Raw genomic sequence first — 21,748 nt, 5'->3', positions numbered from 1 at the left:
TTGAGTTTCTGTAAATAACAGTTCTTGAAATAAATAATAGTTATTGTTCATTACAGTTTCTGAATATTTGTTTTATATTTGTGAATATGTCTGGGTGTTGCCATCTGTACGTGGCGACTAGGGCTGTACCTGAATATTCGACTATTCGAATATTCGTTCGTTGGCCAACTATTCGGGTTTCAATTTCATTATTCGGATATTCTTTTTTTTTTCTTTTTTTAAATATATATTTTTTTTCTAAATGTATGCTATTAATAAAGGCGAATTGCCATATTCTTATACTATATTTATACTTTTGAATTGCACTGTTAAAATGCGGAAATATATACAATCTCAGCCTGTGCTCCTGACATCGCGTTCACTCACAGTCACGAACGCAAACGGCACGCTTCACCTCGTGTCACCCACAAAATGCCGAAGACTTCAGCTGTGTGGGGCCATTTTAAATTGGACGACGATAAGAAAAGGCAGTGTGCCAAATATGCGATAAGAAACTGGCCTACCACAGTGGCACAACAACTCTAAAAAGTCACCTGGATGCTGTAAGTCAGGGGTGGGGAACATTTTTCCTCTCAAGGGCCATTTACATTTTTCCAACATCCTCCGAGGGCCGTACAAATTATTGACCTCTGCTTAAAAATACTAAAATCACAGCCCATTCATTTGGCCTTTCTTTCATGCTGTGCAAAGAAAAAGCAACCTCTCAATCCAGATATCTTACCATGACTCGTGCATGCATTCACGTGCACGGTTGTGGCATGACCACCAAAACAGAAAGATTTGGACACAAGATGCAAATGTATTTAGTTTCCTATCCATGTGGACATGATTTAAGTGTGTGTGTGTGGGGGGGGGGGACCTAACCTCCTCTAGGGGGGTCTGGGAGGATGCTCCCCCTGGAAGATTATTTTTTAAATGTTAAAGTTAAAAGCATCGATCTGGTGCACTTTGAGAGCAAAATTAGGAGCTCTATGGATACATCTCTCAACACCCAGATGAAACAGAACTAGCAGATTTCTTTTTCTTTATGGATATTTTATAAATCACTCCCCTTTCAAACTGTATTCTTGTTTATTAATAACAAGTGTTTTACTGTCATATAGTATTTTATACCTGTTTACCTTATTCTCTTATTTTTTTATAATAACTATAATGATCATATAAAGATGTGCCTTTACCTCACTGGTTGGAGAAAAAGCTTCTTATATTCGTTAGCATAGCTAGCTAACCAGATGCTAATAACAACAAAGTTATTGACTGTATGATCAGTATGACCGAAGAACAGATCGCCACTGGGCTTTTAACTAAAGACACAGCCACGTAGAAACTGCGGCATGTGTACGGCTCCTTATGGGTACTGACATTTTTGGAAGTGCCGGAGCGGCGTTATGGTGCTCTCCGTCAGAAATACACCCCTGTCAGACGAGACATATACCACGTGATGACACGTTAGGCTCGTGTTGTGTTCAAGGACCCTGACCTTGGCCAGGAAAAACAGGCACTCGCTTGTTTAATGTTTTTGCGGTCTAGATTTCATTAATTTTTTTATTTTTTGCGTGTGTTTATAAATTACCTCGAGGGCCGTACCGAATGGTCTCGCGGGCCGTATATCCATAGGTGCATCCCCACGCATCCCAGGCATCAACATCCTCAACAATACAGCAGACCCTACAGTTCCAAAAACCGATAACGGAGAAAATAAAGATAGAGATAACAGATGCCATAGTAGATTTCATCGCTCTGGATATGAGATCCATTTACATAGTCGAAGGCGAAGGCTTCAGAAAATTAATGAAGAAGATGGAGCCCGGCTGCGTCTATCGTTATTCCAACCCAGTTTAGATTTAACCACGCCCACTTCCGCATTACGCAAGAACGTAGCTTTAGTGTCATAGACTTCATCTTCGGGAGTTATAGCGGTCGCGTTGTAAAGCAGGATATTGAATAGTTGTTTTTTGTCTTTCCAAAGTATTTGTTGACTGAAAGTAAACGATCCAGAGTCCTGAGATTGTATTACTGGTGTTGTATCATCTCAGCTGGTGTAAGTGCAGAATATTGAATATAAGCTTGACTATTACTGTGTAGCCTACTTCATTTATCTGACAGCATTATTTAATGATACTATTTTATATATATATATATATATATAAAAACACACATTTATTCATTTATAAACATATATATATATATATATGTTTATAAATGAATAAATGTGTGTTAACGTTTATTTAATATTTTATAGACATTTATAATATGTTATAAATGTCTATTTTAACATTAATAACATATTAACGTTTTGCCATGTAAAAATGAAATGTTGGGACATTTATACAAATGTATTCCTTTACATAAAAGTGCTTTCCAGAGGTGTAAGAAGTGATAAGATCTTGTACTTGAGTAAAGGTACAAGACGAGATCATTCCGATCATGGCACATGTGTGTAAGTAACAAGTATGCTGTATAATCTGCAACAACTGTCAGGCGTTGTTATTGATTATCTTTGCAAAAGAGCCCCCACCAATATTGATTTTGAAAAATATCTTTTAATTGAAATATGGGAGCAAAAACAAAAGGGAAGAATTGATCATACCATATTATGTTATTATTTCAACTATTATTATTAATTATTATAATAATTATTATATTGTGTTGTGTTGTTTTGTTTATATATATATATATATATATATATGTATGTGTGTGTGTACAAATTAATTAATATAAAGTGTATATATGTGAGTGTGTGTGTATAAATGAATGAATACATCTGTGTGTATAAATGAATAAATACACGTGTGAGTACATATAAGTGTGTGTTTATATATATATGTTTATAAATGAATAAATGCGGGTATATATATATAAGATAGTATCATTAAATAATGCTGTGTGTGTATAAATGAATGAATACATCTGTGTGTATAAATGAATAAATACATGTGTGAGTACATATAAGTGTGTGTTTATATATATATGTGTTTATAAATGAATAAATGTGTGTATATATATATATATAAAATAGTATCATTAAATAATGCTGTCAGATAAATGAAGTAGGCTACACAGTAATAGTCAAGGTTATATTCAATATTCTGCACTTACACCAGCTGAGATGATAAAACACCAGTAATACAATCTCAGGACTCTGGATCGTTTACTTTCAGTCAACAAATCCTTTGGAAAGACAAAAAACAACTATTCAATATCCTGCTTTACACCGCGACCGCTATAACTGACGAAGATGAAGTCTATGACGCTAAAGCTACGTTCTTGCGTAATGCGGAAGTGGACGTGGTTAAATCTAAACTGGGTTGGAATAACGATAGACGCGACCGGCGTCCCAAACTGGCATGTGCGGCCAAGCACTGCCTTTGCGTTCCGGCCACTTCAACCCCGTCAGAGCGCATTTTCTCAAAGGCTGGCTACATCGTGAACAAGACCAGAAGTTCACTTTTACCTGAGAATGTGGATAAACTCATCTTCCTCGCGCACAACATGAAGAGAGTGTAGGTAGGCTGGCTTACGGCTTGGTCAAATGAAGCTTGCAACCTGATTGTGCTTTATTTGTTTATTTGAAAGATTGGAAAGAAATTGTTCGTTTCTTGAAGTGTATGCTGCTGTTATTGTTATAGCGCTCAATCGCGCTACCTCCCTTGTTCTATTTGTTACAGTTTGTTTTATTGTATATAAAGCCAAGCCATTCATTTATTTGTATTTAAATTGTTTGTTTATTAAAATGTGTGCTGCTGTTATTATAATGCGCCTTGTTCTATTTATTACAGTTCGTTCATTTATTTAAATAGGACTGTTTGTTTACTGTATCGGTAACAAGTATGACACTGTTAGACCTACTGTTACGGCTATGTTATTAAAAGTATTGTTGTTATAACAGAAATATGTGTTTTGTATCTTTGTTTGACTGTTCAGGTTGTAAAATGTTATAGACGGAATTTGGAACCAGATTTGGTCCCCGGGCGCTGCACTGCGGCTGGGTTAAATGCAGAGGACACATTTAGTTTTAATGTTTGCGAGTACTGAGACAATACATAAATATAAATCGTAATAGTATGCTCTTTCTGCGCTTCTGCTTAACAGCGTGTTGTCAGATGTGTCGGATTCGGAGTGTGTTATGAAACCTTTTGGAAAAAAAAAAATCTTTGGAAAAAGAAAATACAAATCTCTCCGCACCGAATATTCGAATATTCGCTGCCGATTAATACCGAATATCCGGAGCCCGAAAGATGGTATTCGGGACAGCCCTAGTGGCGACGCTGCATTCTTTGAGGTACTTACGTTGCTATGGTTACGGCGGTGATGCCGGCGCGGTATTTGAAATGTTCATATTGATATTTTTTTAACTCTGGCTTTGTAATAAAAAATATGGCAAAACGAAAACAGCCAAGCGTCACAGCTTTTGGATTCACAAGCAAAGAAGCGAAGGAGTCTAAAAATGACAAGCGGCGTTAGGGTCGAGCTTGACAGCTCCACACCGAGGGAGAGGCCTGCCGATGCGGAGCCTGAAGAGGCTTCAACAACGGCCACAGCCGCCGGCGTACTGACACCGTCTGTAGTAGTAGCAGAGTGATTTTATAGCAATTGATCGAATCCGCGCTGCTGCGAGTTGAGTAAAGTTAGAACGATATTGGCAGATTCGGAATTCACGGATCAATAACTGATGAACAAAACGTTATTCAGACACAAATGACGTCTCCTAAGTACCGTGGTAAGGTTCACAACGAACTAAAATCACATGTTGATCAAAAAAAGCCAATATGCGCCGTCCTCCGAGCTGGACAGATTAAATTGGTCTCTTTCCGCAGCCGGAGAAGAAACGAGTGCTCAGGGACCGTCTGCAAAGTGCAACGCCGAAAAAAGAGAATACAATAATATTCATGGTGTAGTGATCCAGGAGGTATAGACGGTTATTGAAGATGATGCCATGATTTTACATTATAAATATTCACCAAAGTTATTCAAACCCATATTCTTCCAAACTCTCTGCTGTAGTCTGACCACCAGAAGACTATTGGTGTGTGTAGTGAGTTTGGTAGTAATATACTGTATAATAGTGATTGAATATTATTGTATTCTCTTTTTTCGGAGTTGCACTTTGCAGTCGGTCCCTGAGCACTCATTTCTTCTCAGGCTGCAGATAGAGACCAATGTAATGTGTCCAGTTTGGAGGACAGCATGTATTGGCTTTTTTTGATACAAATGTAGTTTGTTGTCAACCTTACCACGGTACTTAGGAGACGTCATTTGTGTCTGAATAACGTTTTGTTCATGAGTTATTGATCCGTGAAATCTGAATCGGCCAATATCGTTCCAACTTTACTCAACTGCTGCTGCGCCAGTCAACAGAGAGTGCGTGTGATATATTTAGTAGCAGGATGAGCACTGAATAATAGGGCTCCCCCAAAAGCAAATGGGTAATTCGAACACTGGGGACAGACCATCTACTTCAATCAAGACTACACGAATGAAGCTCAAAAAAAGAGAAAGCAGGTGCGGGACGTAATAAACAAGTTAAAGGAGAAGAACGTGAAGGCAAAGTCCCCATATCCTGCACAGCTGAAAGTGTTTCTGACGTCAGGGACTAAGACATTCACTACATTAATGGAGGCTGCGCCCATGCTGTGTTTTTTTGTGCTGTTGCCTTGTGGACTATTCTTCATGCTTAGATCAGACTATTGTCACTCGCTCCGCGTTTAAAACAGACGGTGGATGAATGCAGTTTTACGCTGAGTGAAATTTGAGTAGCCTACTTTATTTATGTGTTGCTTAAGTTTTTAGTCAGCTAACGTTAATGAATGTTAAGGCTTGGGTTAGCATGTAGTAAGCAGGTGTAGCTACATCTGTGCTAACGATGCTAATCGTAGCCTCCACGTTAAAACGTAATAGAGAAGTGTTAAGCATTAAGTGGGATAATACTGTAGAACAGGGATGGGCAAATGGCGGCCCGCGGGCCGCATGTGGCCCCCACCTCCTTTTTTTGTTTTGTTTTACTTGTAGTACTGATACCGTCCACTAGACTCCTAGTTATGTCGCGAGCTGCGTACATTATTTCAAATACCGCAAAATAATCTGTGACGCATTTGTGTGTATTGTGTTTGTTTCCCGGGGAAACCCTCACAAGAAACATCGGCTGTTGTTATGTATGCTGTGACGTTAAGTTGCCTCTTGTAATTATGCCTTTACAAGCTTAAAAGTTGTATTTATCATCTGAATTTGGCGAAACAAGTTTAATATTCTTAAAACCAAGACTTTGTTTATTTGAAATCAGATGAAAACAAACTGTCACGGACCCTGTCATGTTATCTATGATTACTACACTTTTCATTCATAATTTCAGCGGGAGGGAGGGGGAGTGGCGCTGAGGAACAGCAGAGTGCGGGCTGACAGGTGTCTGTGTTGACATTCCCCTTATTGTGGAATAAGGGGAATGCTTTGAATGGCTACAAGTGTTTTAGGTTCAAGTTAGACAACTAATATATGGGTTAGTGTTCATGACTTCATGTTTATGTCATCTTAATGGTTAATCTCAATACACATACATTTTCCGTGCTTTCCAATAGTTTAAAATCGTTTTATTCCACTGTTTAATAACCTGTTCAATACAAACATGCCACTTATAAAAATGAAATAACATTTCTGTGAATTATTAGAGGATGTTTCAATTTTTGGGGGATGTTCCCTTTGATTGTAAAATCTCAATGAAGATGTCAGACTTAGTATATTTGTTAATAATTACATACAACAACACATGGAATTTGTGTGTGTGTGTGTTCCAAGTGAATCTGCGGCCCCCTGGTGGCCAGTACATCAATTATGTGGCCCCCACCACCATCAAAGTTGCCCATCCCTGCTGTAAAACACACGGCTTCTGTTTGAGGCTGGTAAAATAAGGTCATCCTTGTAAGTTAGAGAGATATTGTATTAGGTAGGTAACTTTATGCATTGATAAGGTTCATTTAAATTTGCTATGATCGATTATGTAGACAAGATAACGTCAAAGCAGTGTTGAAGAGCGGCATAGTGTATGTGAAATTAACCTCACAATAAGATGTGTGTATATTGCAATTATTAATGTAATATTTCAATTTATTTTCTCTTCTGTCTTAGGTGGGGTGAACAGAGAAATTATTCTGTTGTTCTTTACATCTGTGATCATGTCCATCCTACAGTACTGCAATACTACCTGGTACAAATGTTTGTGAGCAGCTTTAAAATCAAAACTGCTCCACCTGTTAAAAATCTGCTCAAAGATTGTTGGTCAACCCTGTCAGAGACTCTATGACTCAGCCTATCATAACAACCTAGTGAGGCTGTCCAACAACATCATCTCTGACCCAAACCATGTTCTGAACAGCGAATATGAACTGCTACCATCTAATCGGAGATACAGGGTCCCACCATTCAATGAAGTCAGACTGAAGCATCCTTTGTGCATCAGTCAATCCTCACAGTAAATACAGAGCTGAATCCCAGATCAAATGGACGCTGAAGGCTCTTTGAGCAGCTTTTCTCTCACTGATTGTGCTGTTATGTTAAATGTTTGTTGTTTGTGCTTCATGTATTTTTGTCTGTTGGTGTTGGAAATGGTGCTGCTGTGACGCATGTCAAATTTCAGACTTGATCTGACAAATAAAGTAATATCGTATCGTAACTAAGATGATGTTATGATTTATTTTTTGTTAGTATGAACGTGGACGCTTTGGACATACCTGGAGAAGGAAGAAATGGGTCTTTGGAATGATGAGAGTTAAAGACAAAAGCGGAGACTAGTGTTAAAACTAGTGGAGAAAATATCAAGATGCCACCTTGTGCCTCTGATTAGATGGCATGTTAAGTCCGGAAGTAGCATTATTAGTGATGAGTGGAGGGCATACAGGAGAGTGCTGAGTAACAAGGGGTACAACCACTACACCATAAACCACAGCAGGTGGTATGTGAACCCTCAGACGGCAGTCATATCCAGCATATAGAAAGAGCTTGGTCGACCGTCAAAGGACATGTCCGTAGACTGAGAGGAAACCGTACAGAGAGTTTGTTGGAGGAACACCTCAAGGGTCTTGAATGGTCATCTTGGCTTGGCTCTGCTCACCCTGATGGACTGCTTGGACGCTTGTTCAAGAATATACACAAAGCCTTTCCAGTCTGAGTATCATTATGTCTTACCAAGTCTTTAATTTATGTCTGAGCAAAGCTTTTTTGTATAAATATGTGTATCACTCATCAACAGTCCTAATTTTCTTCATATGTGAATAAAATGTTTTGCTTGGCTCTGTTGCAACTTACTTTGCATTTCATGTGAAAAGTGTGTATTAGGTTAGCGTGAATGTTATAACTCATTCATAAATGGACATGTGTATTAAACTTAAAAACAACGCACCCTTTCAGTAGTTATAAATGCTAGTGACTCATCAATAGATGGTGATGTGTTTCACACTTTACAATAAGGCTCCCTTTTACCAGTTATAAATGGTAGTAACTCATTAATAAATGGTAATGTGTTTCACACTTTACAATAAGGCTCCCTTTTACCAGTTATAAATGGTAGCAACTCATTAATAAATGGTCATAAGAGATGCCATGAAACATCAAGATGGAAGGGGGGAGAATCAACTCAGTGAGCAACAGATACCAAGGATGCTGGCTGATCAAGAAGATGAAGTAAGCTAAGTAGCCAATATAAGGCTTAGCAGTTGTGGGCTCATTATTTGGCAAGCAACCGGTCACAGTTGCCCTGTTTATCTCATGTCTTATAAAAGCTTATTAATGATTTATCAAGTGTTCACAACCTAATTAATAAATGAATTACAAACAATTTGTAAACCCTTTATAAGGGTGGTCTTATTGTAAAGTGGTACCCCAAACATATCAAACCTGATCAAACTGGTTTCATCACATGTAGACAAGGAGCTAATAATTAGGGATGCTCCGATCGACCGGCCGCCGATCGATATCGGCCGATACTCACTCTCCGCCGATCGATCGGTGCACTCTAAAAATGCCAATCGTGAGAGCCGTTCGCATGACGTAAAATTATGAAGTAAAATACATGACACTTTTCTCTGTGCGCGGCAAAACAAGCTCGCCAAAATGGCTTCACCGGTCTGGCAGTATTTTAAGGTGTCCGAAAATGACAATAAAATAGCGGTATGCAACGTGTGTGAAGCAGAAATCCTGCAGCTAGACCTAACACACTTAGCTATTTTATCTACCTCTGGAACAAGCTAAACTAGTTATAAATATATTTATTCTTCACTATCGGGTCACTCATTACTGGATCAGTGAGCTGCATGACACAATACTGAAAGGCTGTCAGGAGAGAGAGAGGGGGGGAGAGAGGAAAAGAGAGCGCTTCCGCTCATTTCTCCCGTGTTATTCTCCAAAGTTAATGTAAACTTTAATAATTAACTTCATTTGAATGTAATAATTATGTTGGCGTTAGCAACCAGAAAATGACACCAGTAATGACAAACAGATGAGAATGCTGTGTGGGGTCTGGGTGCCGTGTTGGCGGCAGGTTGCGTGGCTCGCTGCTGTGAGGAGCGGACAGTGTGAGCTGTATTATTGGTGTTGTTTCCTGGTTGCTGCGTGGGGTCTGCGAGACAGCGAGATATCGCGAAACTCAGCCTGAACTCAGCCTGAGCACCATCGACTCTGGAGCCACTAGCACCCGCACCCCCAAACGCGGCGCACCTACAGTGTAACGGAGCTTACACACGGAGGCATGCGTTGAAGCTTCAACGCTTCTGCCCATTCACTTTGAACGGGGTAACGTCACGCTTTGCCGAACTGCATTGTGGGAGCAAAGCTTTGCTCGCGTTTCTCGCTTCAAAAGTAGAGCATTGTTCTACTTTTGAAGCTTCGAGGGAAGCGTCAGCCAATCGAATCATATGCCAGTACAAGCTCTAGCCAATCAAACCGCTGCTTGTCTGTCCGGGGCGGGAGATTCAGGTGATTGGTTGTTGGTCTAGTTTCAGACATGCCCGCCGGCAAGCTTCAACGCACGCCGCCGTGTGTAAGCTACAGGGTGTACTTTGAGGGTTTGTGACTTTGCAGACTGTTTACATGCAGAAAAAGCTACAACACACAAGGGGATGGGTAATAACCGGAAAATCATGACATGGGACCTTTAACGTATATAAGTGAGCCATCCTCATTCCAGCCATTCCCGCTCTTTTGAACGATCTTAATGAATATGGAGAAATGTCCGGTTATTTGACTAATGAAACAAAATCGGTAGATGATCTCTGGTGGACCATCCAGCAGAGCAACTGTAGTTTTTGTCTATGATACAACAATATATACATATAAGGTATATGTTGGTGGCCGTTGCTGCAGGGTTTGAGGCAGGATAGGTGTGGTCTGTAAAGGTGTGGTCTGTGGGGGGGGGGGGGGGGGCCGCAGAGAGGAGGTCCTATATATATATGTATATATATATATATATATATATATATGTATATATATATATAAGCTATCCAGCAATGAAATATGTTTTGCGGCTCTAGACAAAAAAAAATTGGTGGAAAAGGGGGCAAAATTGCTCTTTTAGTCAAAAAAGTTGCAGACCCCTGCCCTATTCAGAGTTTAACTCGTGTCATTTTTGGTATTTCTCTTCATACTATTAATACATGTTTATTCCTATTTTATCTTATTTTGTATTATTTTAATTGTATTCTTATTATCCCATGTGTACTATCTGTGTTTCTGTCTGAAACCTTCTGTTGCTGCTATGACACCTGCACTTCCCCACAGGGATCAATGAAGGTCCATCTTATCTTATATTATCTTATCTTATTTGCTAATCATGCTTCCCCTCTCCATATGACCGTACCTAATTTTGAATTATTTAGACACAATTAACACTTATAATTTCATGTCTTGTTAATAATTGTTATTGTGGGAGAATAACTATTGTTGTGGTACTACTGCCTTATTAGAGGCCCATATTGAGCAGAGCATATTAAGAACAAAACTCATGTAAAACGACTTCCTTACTTGCAATAAATAAGCACTAATTAGAGGGTTATTGAGGAAAAACTCTCAACTAATGGCTTATTACTTGTAGAATATGGTCATGTAGAATAAGGCATTAATAAGTGTTTTATAATAACTAATAAAGAGCCAATATACTGTTAATATGCATGTTAATTAACAACTAGTTGATGGTTAATTTGTGTACCTTAATATAAAGTGTTACCCAATTTAAATATTTGTTTGTTGATAATAATCTTGCATCTTTAAAACAGCTCCCAGAATTTTTCTCTCTTTCCAAAGAATAATTTATTTAGTTACCGGCAAATTTGCAATAGTTTGGTACGCAATAGATATGCCCAGTTTCCTGACACGCCTCTGACTGCTTTTCTCACTCAGGTTCCCCTGATGAAAGGCATTATCTCATATACTTACAGTCAAAATCCAAACCCTATCTTCAACCTCTCTAAACTCTGTCAGAGGACCTTTTGGGCGATATATTTCTTACCTCATTTGTCTGCGCCAAGCATGTCAAATCCAAATGTCACAAAAGAAAGATTAAATAAGAGTCATAACATGAAATAGGATACGTGCTAGCTAGACAGTTTTACTTAAGTAAGCAATCTTGCCCTTGGACCGAGAGAAGACTTTTCACCCGGAAATAACACAGGGAAATCTGTTCGAATAAAATCGACACTATAAAATAGCTGCATTGGAAGCAGAGCGAAAGCAGGAAAGTCTAGTTATTACATAAGTATAATTGTCTGATTCTGGGGATTGCCGACACTGCTCTGGCATAAGACAGAAAGTCTTGCATGAAAGTAAGACCATCAAACAGAATAAACTCAACAACCCTGACTTCTACCTTTTCAAAACACTACTTCCTATATTGTCGCTGAACGTGAATGTTAAGTCTGGGGTGTAAAATTGTGCAATGGAAACACAATATTTCTTATAGCAGTACCTTCTGCCTTCAGCGTTAGCTTCAGAGAGTCTACCTTATGACGACCCTTTTTTCCCTCTCTGAGCGTTTCATCAATGATGGTGGCAGTGTATTCTGAGACTTCCCCTGTCGGCTGGATTTCAACCGCAAACCTGAAAAAATAACACATTTCTTTTGTCACTGTGGAACGATCTGCCCATGCATATCAGACAGGTCTCCACGTTGTCTGCTTTTAAATCGCTTCTTAAAAACCCACCTCTTCTCCTTAGCGTATTAAAATATTTTAAAGTGTTGCTTTTATTGCTTTTAAATTGTCTATTGTTTTTACTTGTACCTGTTTTATGGTGTGTGAGCTGTGCTGTGTTATTTGGTGTATGTTTTGTTTATTTGACTATAAAGCACTTTGGTCTGGAGGTTTAAAGTGCTCTATAAATAAAGCGGGAGGCATGTGGTGCAGTGGGTTGAGTGTGGTGTTCGGATCAGTTGGTCACAGGTTCAAACCCCACCCACTGACACATCAAAAAATGTTTTAGGGTTTAACCCTAACCCTAACCCTAACATGTCACCCACTGACACATTAAAAAATGTTTTAGGGTTTAACCAGTCAGCCTTTTATTGTGGCCAGCCTAAGGCACACCTGTGCAATAATCATGCTGTCTAATCAGCATCTTGATATGCCACACCTGTGAGGTGGTATGGATTATCTCGGCAAAGGAGAATTGCTCACTATCACAGATTTTTCAGATTTGTGAACAATATTTGAGAGAAATGGTTATTTTGTGTATGTAGAAAATGTTTTAGATCTTTGAGTTCATCTCATGAAAAATGGGAGCAAAAACAAAAGTGTTGCGTTTATATTTTTGTTCAGTGTATTAGCTGTACAAATAGAAACAAACAAATAAAGAACTCAAATCAAAAAGAGCAATGGGTATTACGTTTGATTTCTTACCTGCTTTCTCCATTCAGAGGGTAATATGAGGCCTGGTCGATTGAAGTAGCATTGGAGTAACGCACTATTGTGCAGATATTTAGACCTCTGAAAAGGGGTTGGCAGTCAGTTGAGTCAATCCTGTCCTCCATCAACGATCGCACTTTTTCTGTTTGACCACAGGACACTGACAGCATCTCATTGCTGTATTCCATAAAGATAGAGAAGTGAAGAAACAGGTCAACATGACACTAGGAAACAATGAAATTGTTTTGTTTTATTTGGCAAAGGTGCCACCAACCTAATGCTGAACAACTGCGTGTTTGACTTAGGAGCAGGGATAGACAATCTCATCTGGTTCCTGCTCAAGGTGACCTTAGCATTGAGGGAACTCTCAGAGTACATTTGACTGTGCATCTCTAGCCCCGCCTCTAGATAGTCTGGAATGTGCACACCCATCTGGGTGATGAATTCTAGCCCAACTGAAGGCATGAAGGACAAGTCAGTCTGCAAGAAGAGGTAAACAACAGAAAAGCTTTTAATAGAAATTCAAAGGGGACGTACCTTCATTTTACAAATACACTTACCATTGTTTTAGCAGGTGAGTGAGTGAAACCTCCCTTTACCCCAGGTGCAATCACACCAGCCATGGAGAACTTCAAAGGGAAACCAGAGGCAGTAGATAAAGAGAAGGCATTCTCCATGAAGATGTAGTGCGCAAAGATTTCATTTTCAGTGCTAGATGTCAACGCAAAAAAGGCCTGTTGGAAAAAAGTGTAGGTATAAATATGCTTGTATTGATTTTGAGTTTTCTCATGGCAGTTAGAGTATAGGGGACAAACCAGGGGACTTTACTTCCTCTTGACACTGTCGGTTGTTTCCAAAAAATACACCTAAATATACTTGTTATAGTGCTTCTGTCTTTCTGTGTCTTTCCATCTGTAAACTCCCTCACCCTCTCTCTCTTCTCTTAATCGCCCTCTCATGGAGAACACTTCACTGTCCCGCTTCATTGTAGGATTTGTGAAATAAGCATGTAATAAGTAATTAAATACAGCATACAGCATGTAATAAGTAATTAGATACCTTACCGTTACTGCGCTCATAAAGAATGATAAGAATAAGAATAATGCGTATTGAACTGGTTTCATTAATTAATTAGTTTATTTAAGGTAATTATAGAACCCTATTTTATCAGTGTGTCTGCACAGCAGTTACAATGGTCAGATTAAAACAGAATTGTCCCCATTTCCTCTTTAATAGTTACTAACATTAGATACTTTAATGCAGGGGTTGCCAACACGTCGATCGCGAGCTACCAGTAGCTCGCGGAGGTTTTCCGAGTAGCTCACCAGAGGGCGCTAAAGTGCAGTTGACATGTTGAGACATATTTATTTATGTAGTATATTTTGAGAGTAAGAAAGATAGAGAAAAAGAGATGTAAGATGCAGTCATGACAACTGAGGAAGGTCCGTCAAAGAAGAAATCTAAAATATACTACTTTCATGACGAGTGGGAACATGAATTTTTATTTACGAGCATCAAAGACAAGTGTGTGTTTAATTTGCGGCTCGAGTGTTGCGGTGGGGAAGAAGGGAAATGTCGAGCGGCACTTCACAAAACTTCACGAAAACTTTTCAAAGGAGTATCCCGCCGGCAGTTGCCTTCGCGTTGAGAAGGTACAACAATTAAAAGCTACGCTACAAAGGCAGCAGTCATTGTTCACGAAGCCTGCCAAGAAAGCTAGCCTAGCTACAGAAGCATCGTTCCGAGTCGCTCAGTATTTGGCAAAGAACAAAAAAGCTTTCACTGATGGCGGTGTTCTTAAGGGAGCGATGTCTGTTATGGCAGAGACTTTGTTCAGAGACCACAAGAGCAAGTCGGAGATAATGTCTGCCATTGACGATGTGCAACTGGGAAACAACACTGTGGCGAGGAGAGTGTCGGCGCTGTCAGTGGATGCCATGGGACAGTTGGAGCGGGACATGGTCAGGTGCAAGTGGTTCTCCATACAGTGCGACGAGTCGGTGGATGCGAGCGACACAGCTCAGCTGTCTGTGTTCATCCGGATGGTGTTTGAGGATTTTACGGCGAAAGAGGAATTTCTGACACTGCTTCCACTCAAAACAACAACAAGAGGTGTGGACGTGTATAATTCTATTAAGAATTATTTCATAAATAAAGGCGTGCAAATGGAGAAGCTTGTATCCATAACAACTGATGGAGCCCCGGCTATGAGAGGTCGCCACAACGGTTTTATCGCAAATTGTAAGTCAGATCCATATTTCCCACGTTTCCTGAGTTACCATTGCATCATTCACCAAGAAGCACTTTGTGCCAAAGTTATGGACTTCAATCACGTCATGAAACCTGTGATACAAATAATAAACTCTATCCGAGCGAAGGCAAAGCAACACAGGAGCTTCAAAGTTTTTCTTGAGGAACTGTCAGCTGAATATGGAGATCTCCTTCTCCATGCTGAGGTGAGGTGGTTGAGTAGAGGGAAAATCCTACAGCGCTTCCTCTCCTTGCTGAATGAGGTAAAGCTCTTCATGGAAGAGAGGGGGAGGACACCTCCATCTTATCTGATGCTGGTTGGGTACTTGACCTGGCCTTTTTGACTGATCTGACAGGAAAATTAAACCAGCTTAACCTCCAGCTACAAGGCAATGGCAAAACAGTATGTGACATGATTAGTGCTGTAAAGGCATTTAAAGCAAATCTGTGTCTATATCTCCAGCAAGTAAAGGGAAATAAATTGCATAATTTCCCCTCTGTTCAAAAAGTACTGCAGGAGAATAAAGCTGCTGCTGGTTTTCTTGACTTATCAAAGTACTGTGACTGCTTAACTAAGCTTGGGCAGGAATTTGAGGACAGGTTTCTTGACTTTAAACAGCTTGAGCCCTGTGCAAGTTTCCTTGCTAACCCATTCAACATCGTGGATGTTACTGATATGTCTGAGCAACTGGCCAGCCTTTTCAGTCTCAGTGCTTCAGAGTTGGAGCTGGAGATAATCAATCTCCAGAATGACATTCAGCTGAAAGCACATCAGATGGACAAAGATTTCTGGAAGCTATTGGACCCAGAGAAATTCAAAAACATTCAAACTGCTGCACTGAAACTGTCCTGCTTATTTGGGTCAACATATCGCTGTGAATCAGCATTCTCTGATATGAACTTTATCAAATCCAAATTCAGGACAAGACTTACTGATGAACACCTCAATGACTCAATCAGAGTGAATTTGTCAGGATACACACCCCAGTACAGTGCTCTGGTGGATGCTATGCAGTGCCAGGTGTCACATTAGCTGAGTCAGGAGAAAGACAACAATGCAGTGACAGACTGAATGTTTGAAGACATATGTTTGCTTGATGCAAGTTGAGAAAAGCACAAGCCATATTCCCCTTTTACATGTGAAACAAATTTGTGAAATGCTTGAAATAATTTAAATTATAGAGCTAGAAATGTTATTATTACAATTAGGAACTTTGCACTCTTATCTGTAAAACTGTTTACTGTAGTTATTGATGTTAAAGCAGAACTCAGTATTGCATGGTGATTATTTGTCTTTTTTTCTCTTCATGAGAAAGTCAAGTTTATTCATGTTAATGTTAATGTTTCTGCTCTTGAGTCACGAATGTGATATGTGCACTGAAATCTATATAAAATAACATGAGTAGCTCTTGGCCACTTTCTTTTTTCAAAAGTAGCTCCCGGTTAGAAAAAGGTTGGAGACCCCTGCTTTAATGAGATATGGACCGCAAAACAAAAAATGTGCCTGAATAACGAATTTAGCAGTTGGACATAAAAGTCAACTGGGTGTCACTTGCAATGACAGTGTTGTGTTTTAATTTATGAACCTTTTACATTAAAAACAAGTTAGAATTTTCAAAAGGTCTTATATTTATAGGCCCTTTTTCCAGTTTAGAGCAATAGCCCCTCCAAATGTCTGTGCACGTCCCTGTCCAGTTCGATCAGTCATAGAAGCCCTGGTCAGGCGACGCCACTGGTCTCAGGGCTTCTTAATATTTAATAACCTATTACGGCCCGTCCACACTACAGCTTCGACAGCTTCAAAAACGGTTTCCAACGCGTCTGCCCATTCACTTTGAATGGGGTGACGTCACGTTGCCTCGCTTTTCGCCGAACTGAATTGTGGGTAGCAGAGCGGAGCTTTCCTGGCGTTTCAGGCTGCAAAAGTTGAACAATGTTCAATTTCTGAAGCCGGAGACGCCGGAGTAGCCAGCGTCGGCCAATCAAATCCCGTTTATGCAAATCTGACAGTTCAAACGCTAGCCAATCAAACCGCGTGCAAGCTGGGAGAGCCAGACCGCAGTTCATTTCCTCATATTCCAAACGAGAAATTACGGTAGCAAATCACCCGGTTCTTTACGACCAGAACTATTTACTGGGATACAAACCGGAGGAACCAGGCATGGAGGGAGGTGGCAGAGACAGTGGGTGAAACTGGTAGGTTTTCGCCTGTTTGGGGAGTTTATATATATATTTATATATATATTGCTCGCATAAAATCCCCGGGATTTTTTGCTTTGTATGCCGGGGGCAGGACATTCATGTGATTGGTTGTTGGTCGCGGTGCTCGAATAGAATCCCCAAGCTTCAGACACGCCCAGCTCCAAGCTTTTTTTGAAGCTATGGCGGTCATATGCCGGCCTTTCTACCTCCCTAGAGAGCTAACTGTAGTAACTATCTCAGCTGTTTATATACCTCCAGACGCTAATACTAGCTTAGCCCTCACCCACCTCCATACTGCCATTAGCTAACTGCAGCAGGCTCAACCTGATGGAGTACACATTGTCGCTGGTGATTTTAACCGGGCATCCTTAAAGACTGTTCTTCCAAAATTCAGCCAATATGTAAAAAGTGCCACCAGAGAGAGAAACATACTAGATCATGTTTACTGCAACATCAAGCAGGCATACAAAGCAGTGACACAGCTACATGTCAGCCAGTCAGACCATCTGTCACTGCATCTCATTCCAGCCTACACCCCCATCAGGAGACAATCAAAGCCCATCACAAAACATATTGACACCTGGCCTGATGACGCCCTCTCTAGGCTACAGGACTGCTTCAGTAGCACAGAGTGGAGCATATTTGAAAACCAAGACCTCAGTGACTACACCCAAGCTGTACTCTCCTACATCTCATTCTGTGCTGGGAATGTTTCTGTGAGGAAACGAACCAGAGTTTTCCCAAATCAGAAACCCTGGATGACAGGCGAAGTGCGGCTTCTCATCAAAGAGCGCAACGCCACTTTCAGATCAGGGGCCAGAGAGAAGTACAGCACTGCTAGAGGAAATCTCAAGAGGGGAATTAAAGCTGCTAAGGAGAGCTACAGGAGAAAAATTGAGGGTCACATCTCAGATAACAACCCACGGCAAATATGGCAGGGAATACAGAACCTCAGAAATTACCAGGGCAGAATCACTACAACAGTCCATTCTGACGCCTTGCTAGCAGAGGAATTAAACAGTTTCTTTGCACGGTTTGAGGCAGTCAGACCAACAGCGCCCCCTCCAGTCTACAGCAGCACCTCACTAACACTTCATCAACACCAAGTGAGACGAGAACTGAGGTTAGTGAACCCCAGGAAAGCTGCAGGACCTGACGCTGTACCTGGGAAGGTACTTGTGTCATGTGCGGACCAACTATCTGAGATTTTCACCAAGATTTTTAATCTCTCCCTGACCCAAGCCATCATCCCATCATGCTTAAAATTAGCAATCATAATCCCCGCCCGTAAAAAAAAAGCAGCCAACAGCAGCCTAAATAACTTCAGGCCCATTGCCCTTACATCGGTGGTTATGAAATGCTTTGAGCGGCTGGTCTCACATCACATCAAGGCCTGCCTCCCACCAGCCTACGATCCTCATCAGTTTGCCTTCAGGCCAAACCGCTCCACGGAGGATGCCATTGCCATAACCCTCCACACCACACTAAGCCACCTGGAACATCCAGGAAACTATGCTAGGCTTCTCTTCATAGATTACAGCTCAGCCTTCAACACCATCATCCCTAACATCCTCATCAATAAACTTCTTGTAAATCAATAAACCTCTATAAATCTCGTTGTATTCTGTATAATGACAATAAAAGCTTTTGAATTTGAATGCAGAAACAAGATTAGCTAGCAAGCTTAGATTCCACAGATTCTAGGGGTATAACGGCCCGTCCACACAGCGGCTTGCGTTAAAGCTTGCCGGCGGGCGTGTCTGAAACTCGACCAACAACCAATCAGATTAATCTCCCTCCCCTGACACACAAGCAGCGGTTTGATTGGCTAGAGCTTTTACTGGCATATGATTCGATTGGCTGACGCTTCTGCCGAGGCTTCAAAAGTTGAACATTGCTCAACTATTGCAGCGAGCCACGCCAGCAAAGCTCCGCGTCGCTTCCCACAATGCAGTTTGGTGAAAAGTGACGTCACCCCATTCAAACTGAATGGTGAAGCTTTCAACACACGCCGCTGTGTGGACGGGCCATTAGTATCATCACTGAGCGATCAAAACTCGACACCAGATATCACACCACGTAGCTTTACGGAGCGACATCGGGAAATATGTCTTACCTTTTGCTGTTTCTGATCAAAAGTTGTGTTCAATGGCATTAAAACGATAAAAAAAAAAGCTACTGAAGGTTAATCCAATGTGTCTGTGTCACTTTGAAATGACTACTGATCATCATCATATTTATGTCAATAACGGAGATTTCATATTAGCTGCTACGAGAGGGAATGGCAGCTTCCGGTTTTGGGCATTCTGGCTACGCATCACTCATTCACCAATGGGTAATGTTTAAATGGATTTTAGGAACTTCCCTCTCGATTCCATTGGCTCTAACGAGTCAAAAGAGGTGTCAATCATCAAAGTCGACCGAGGGGGGCCAGAGATATGGAAAATGCACCCTTTTACTATATTCAATCTGAATTTACTTTAAAATAAAAAAAAATTATATTGATTCTGACTTTTCTACATCCAACTCACAGGTTTATCATTGCTTTGAGAAAAAACATTATTAATTTAACCCTTTTTAGAAGTGAAGTTATAGTCATTTATTCTGGGAATGTCATTTTCGAGCCTGAGACCTGAAAAACAGGCTCAGGGGTTAACAGGTTAAAAATGGAAATGGCATCATATCAACAACATGTTTTTTTATGAATAGCTAGAATATTGAATGATAAAGAAAATTCATTATGAAGATATTTTTAAAAAAAACTCACAAGGTCATTTCTTACCCACCCGTGCATCTATGGTCTAGCATAGCCAACTGTGCATTTATTAGTAGGCCCATAAGCATAGTGGACATGTGAACAGACTCAAAAAGGATGAAAAGTCTGTAAAGCTGCTAAAGCGTCTGACATCAGCTGTGATCAGAAACAATTGCTTTACGTGATGCTTCAGAGAAAGGAAGGATGCCTCACCTCTCCACATTTCCTTGTTCCATCTCTCCTTACATGGTATCCAGTTCTATTAAAGTACTCTTACCAACATAGGCTCTAGGAGGAGATAAAAGCCTGTTTCTTTAGCTCCTACACTTCCTCTCCAGTTATTCCCAAAATATCTATAAACCTGACCAAGCGTGGGCTTTTATTTTGAAATTACTTCCGATAATTCAGCCCCGCCCCGAGTATTGTCAACAATCACCCTGTTTTTCGATGTAAAAATGCAAATGTTTTTGAGTTTAGTTGTCTTGAAAAATAAATGTTAGAAATCAACACATCTGACCTTGACAGGTAGCTCCCTCATGAAAACATGGTAGTACATGGACAGAGTCTGAGCCATATTTCTCATGTCTTTGGTCTTCATGTATCCTATCTCAGCTCCCAGGAGACGAAGATAAGCAATGGTTTCAGGGGCTGGTGAGACATGCACATCATCCATGAGCTTCTGGGCACTGTTTGCAATATATTTCAGAAGATTCTCTGGGACCTGGAGGGATATTATCAGTGTAAGTTTAGTTTCTGGATATGCGTCTACAGCAATAAAGGGTACCAAGAACATTATAGCTGATGAGGCAGGGTTTTGAAAAAGGAGATGTAGTGTACACAAAAACAAAATGTATGAGTCCAAAAATGTTTTCACCTGTCTGTTAGTTCTGTCTTTTTCTGGGAAAGCTTTCTCCAAAACCTCTCTCAGAATGTTGGCTTTGTCACCTGCCCAGTACATAACTTTGGAAATGGAGTCAGGGAAGAAGCCTTGCTCTCCAAAGAGAGCATCAATCGTTGGTTCAAATCCTGTTCCCTCAACACCAACCTTGAAGGGTTACATTTGGAATGCTTAAATATCTATCAAATAAACTATCTTTATTTATTTTTTACCACATTTATCAAATGATAATTAAAACGTACCTCAAATATGTCATAATTGTAGTCAAAAACCTTTAAAGTGGTCTCCAGCATCACCTCCTTAGGTAAGGTGTCTGTGGCATTGAAGATGATGTTGCTCTGAATTGAGCCCAAGACAGAGTCTATTTTGTAGTGGCTTGACAGGCCATCAACTAGTGTGTTTGTGTCTGCCAGGACCAACTCAATGTCCTTCCTGGATCTTTAGTAGGGAGAATCAAGAGCGTTGTCGTAAGAAGATGTTTCCCTTTCCCCATCATTTGTGTGCTAAACCACTGTACATGCATTACAAATTTGGTTATCTTTAAACAAGCGTTATTATATTTTTTGTTGTCATTTAGGGGCAGATAAAAGTACATTCTATGAACTAGCTATGTATAACATGTGATCATGAATCACCGATGTCTAGCAGAAATAGAGCAACAATAAAACAGACTTGTTTTTAGCTGCTAGTTGTTGGAATTTTTTCACCACTGTTAGTCTTTTACTTTGTCTGTCCGTGGTTTAGTGCAAAGTGGGTAGCATACAA

General features: G+C 40.3%; 1 protein-coding gene across 7 annotated transcripts in view; it reads right to left on the bottom strand.

The window, feature by feature from the left end:
* The window catches only part of apoba (apolipoprotein Ba), a 102,985-nt gene that overhangs the window by 58,631 nt on the left and 22,606 nt on the right, over positions 1 to 21,748 (bottom strand). For 5 of the 7 annotated variants that reach the window (XR_013810113.1, XM_079692524.1, XM_079692526.1 and 2 more), the window contains exons 13-19: positions 21,226 to 21,421; positions 20,960 to 21,130; positions 20,603 to 20,806; positions 13,439 to 13,612; positions 13,153 to 13,358; positions 12,873 to 13,055; positions 11,945 to 12,075 (exon numbers count right to left, since the gene is read on the bottom strand). Coding sequence is in view for 6 of the 7 variants with exons in the window: in XM_079692524.1 (XP_079548650.1) it covers positions 11,945 to 12,075; positions 12,873 to 13,055; positions 13,153 to 13,358; positions 13,439 to 13,612; positions 20,603 to 20,806; positions 20,960 to 21,130; positions 21,226 to 21,421 (1,265 nt within the window). In the remaining variant the exon portion in view is untranslated. Of the gene's footprint in view, positions 1 to 11,944; positions 12,076 to 12,872; positions 13,056 to 13,152; positions 13,359 to 13,438; positions 13,613 to 20,602; positions 20,807 to 20,959; positions 21,131 to 21,225; positions 21,422 to 21,748 lie in introns of those variants that run through there. The other 2 variants (XM_079692525.1, XM_079692523.1) reach the window with 2 other exon arrangements.

This window comes from Notothenia rossii (genome assembly GCF_949606895.1).
Source record: "Notothenia rossii genome assembly, chromosome: 7".
NCBI classification, from domain to species: Eukaryota; Metazoa; Chordata; class Actinopteri; order Perciformes; family Nototheniidae; genus Notothenia; species Notothenia rossii.
Note: the sequence above shows the minus strand (reverse complement) of the source record. Positions and strands in the feature narration are given on the sequence as shown.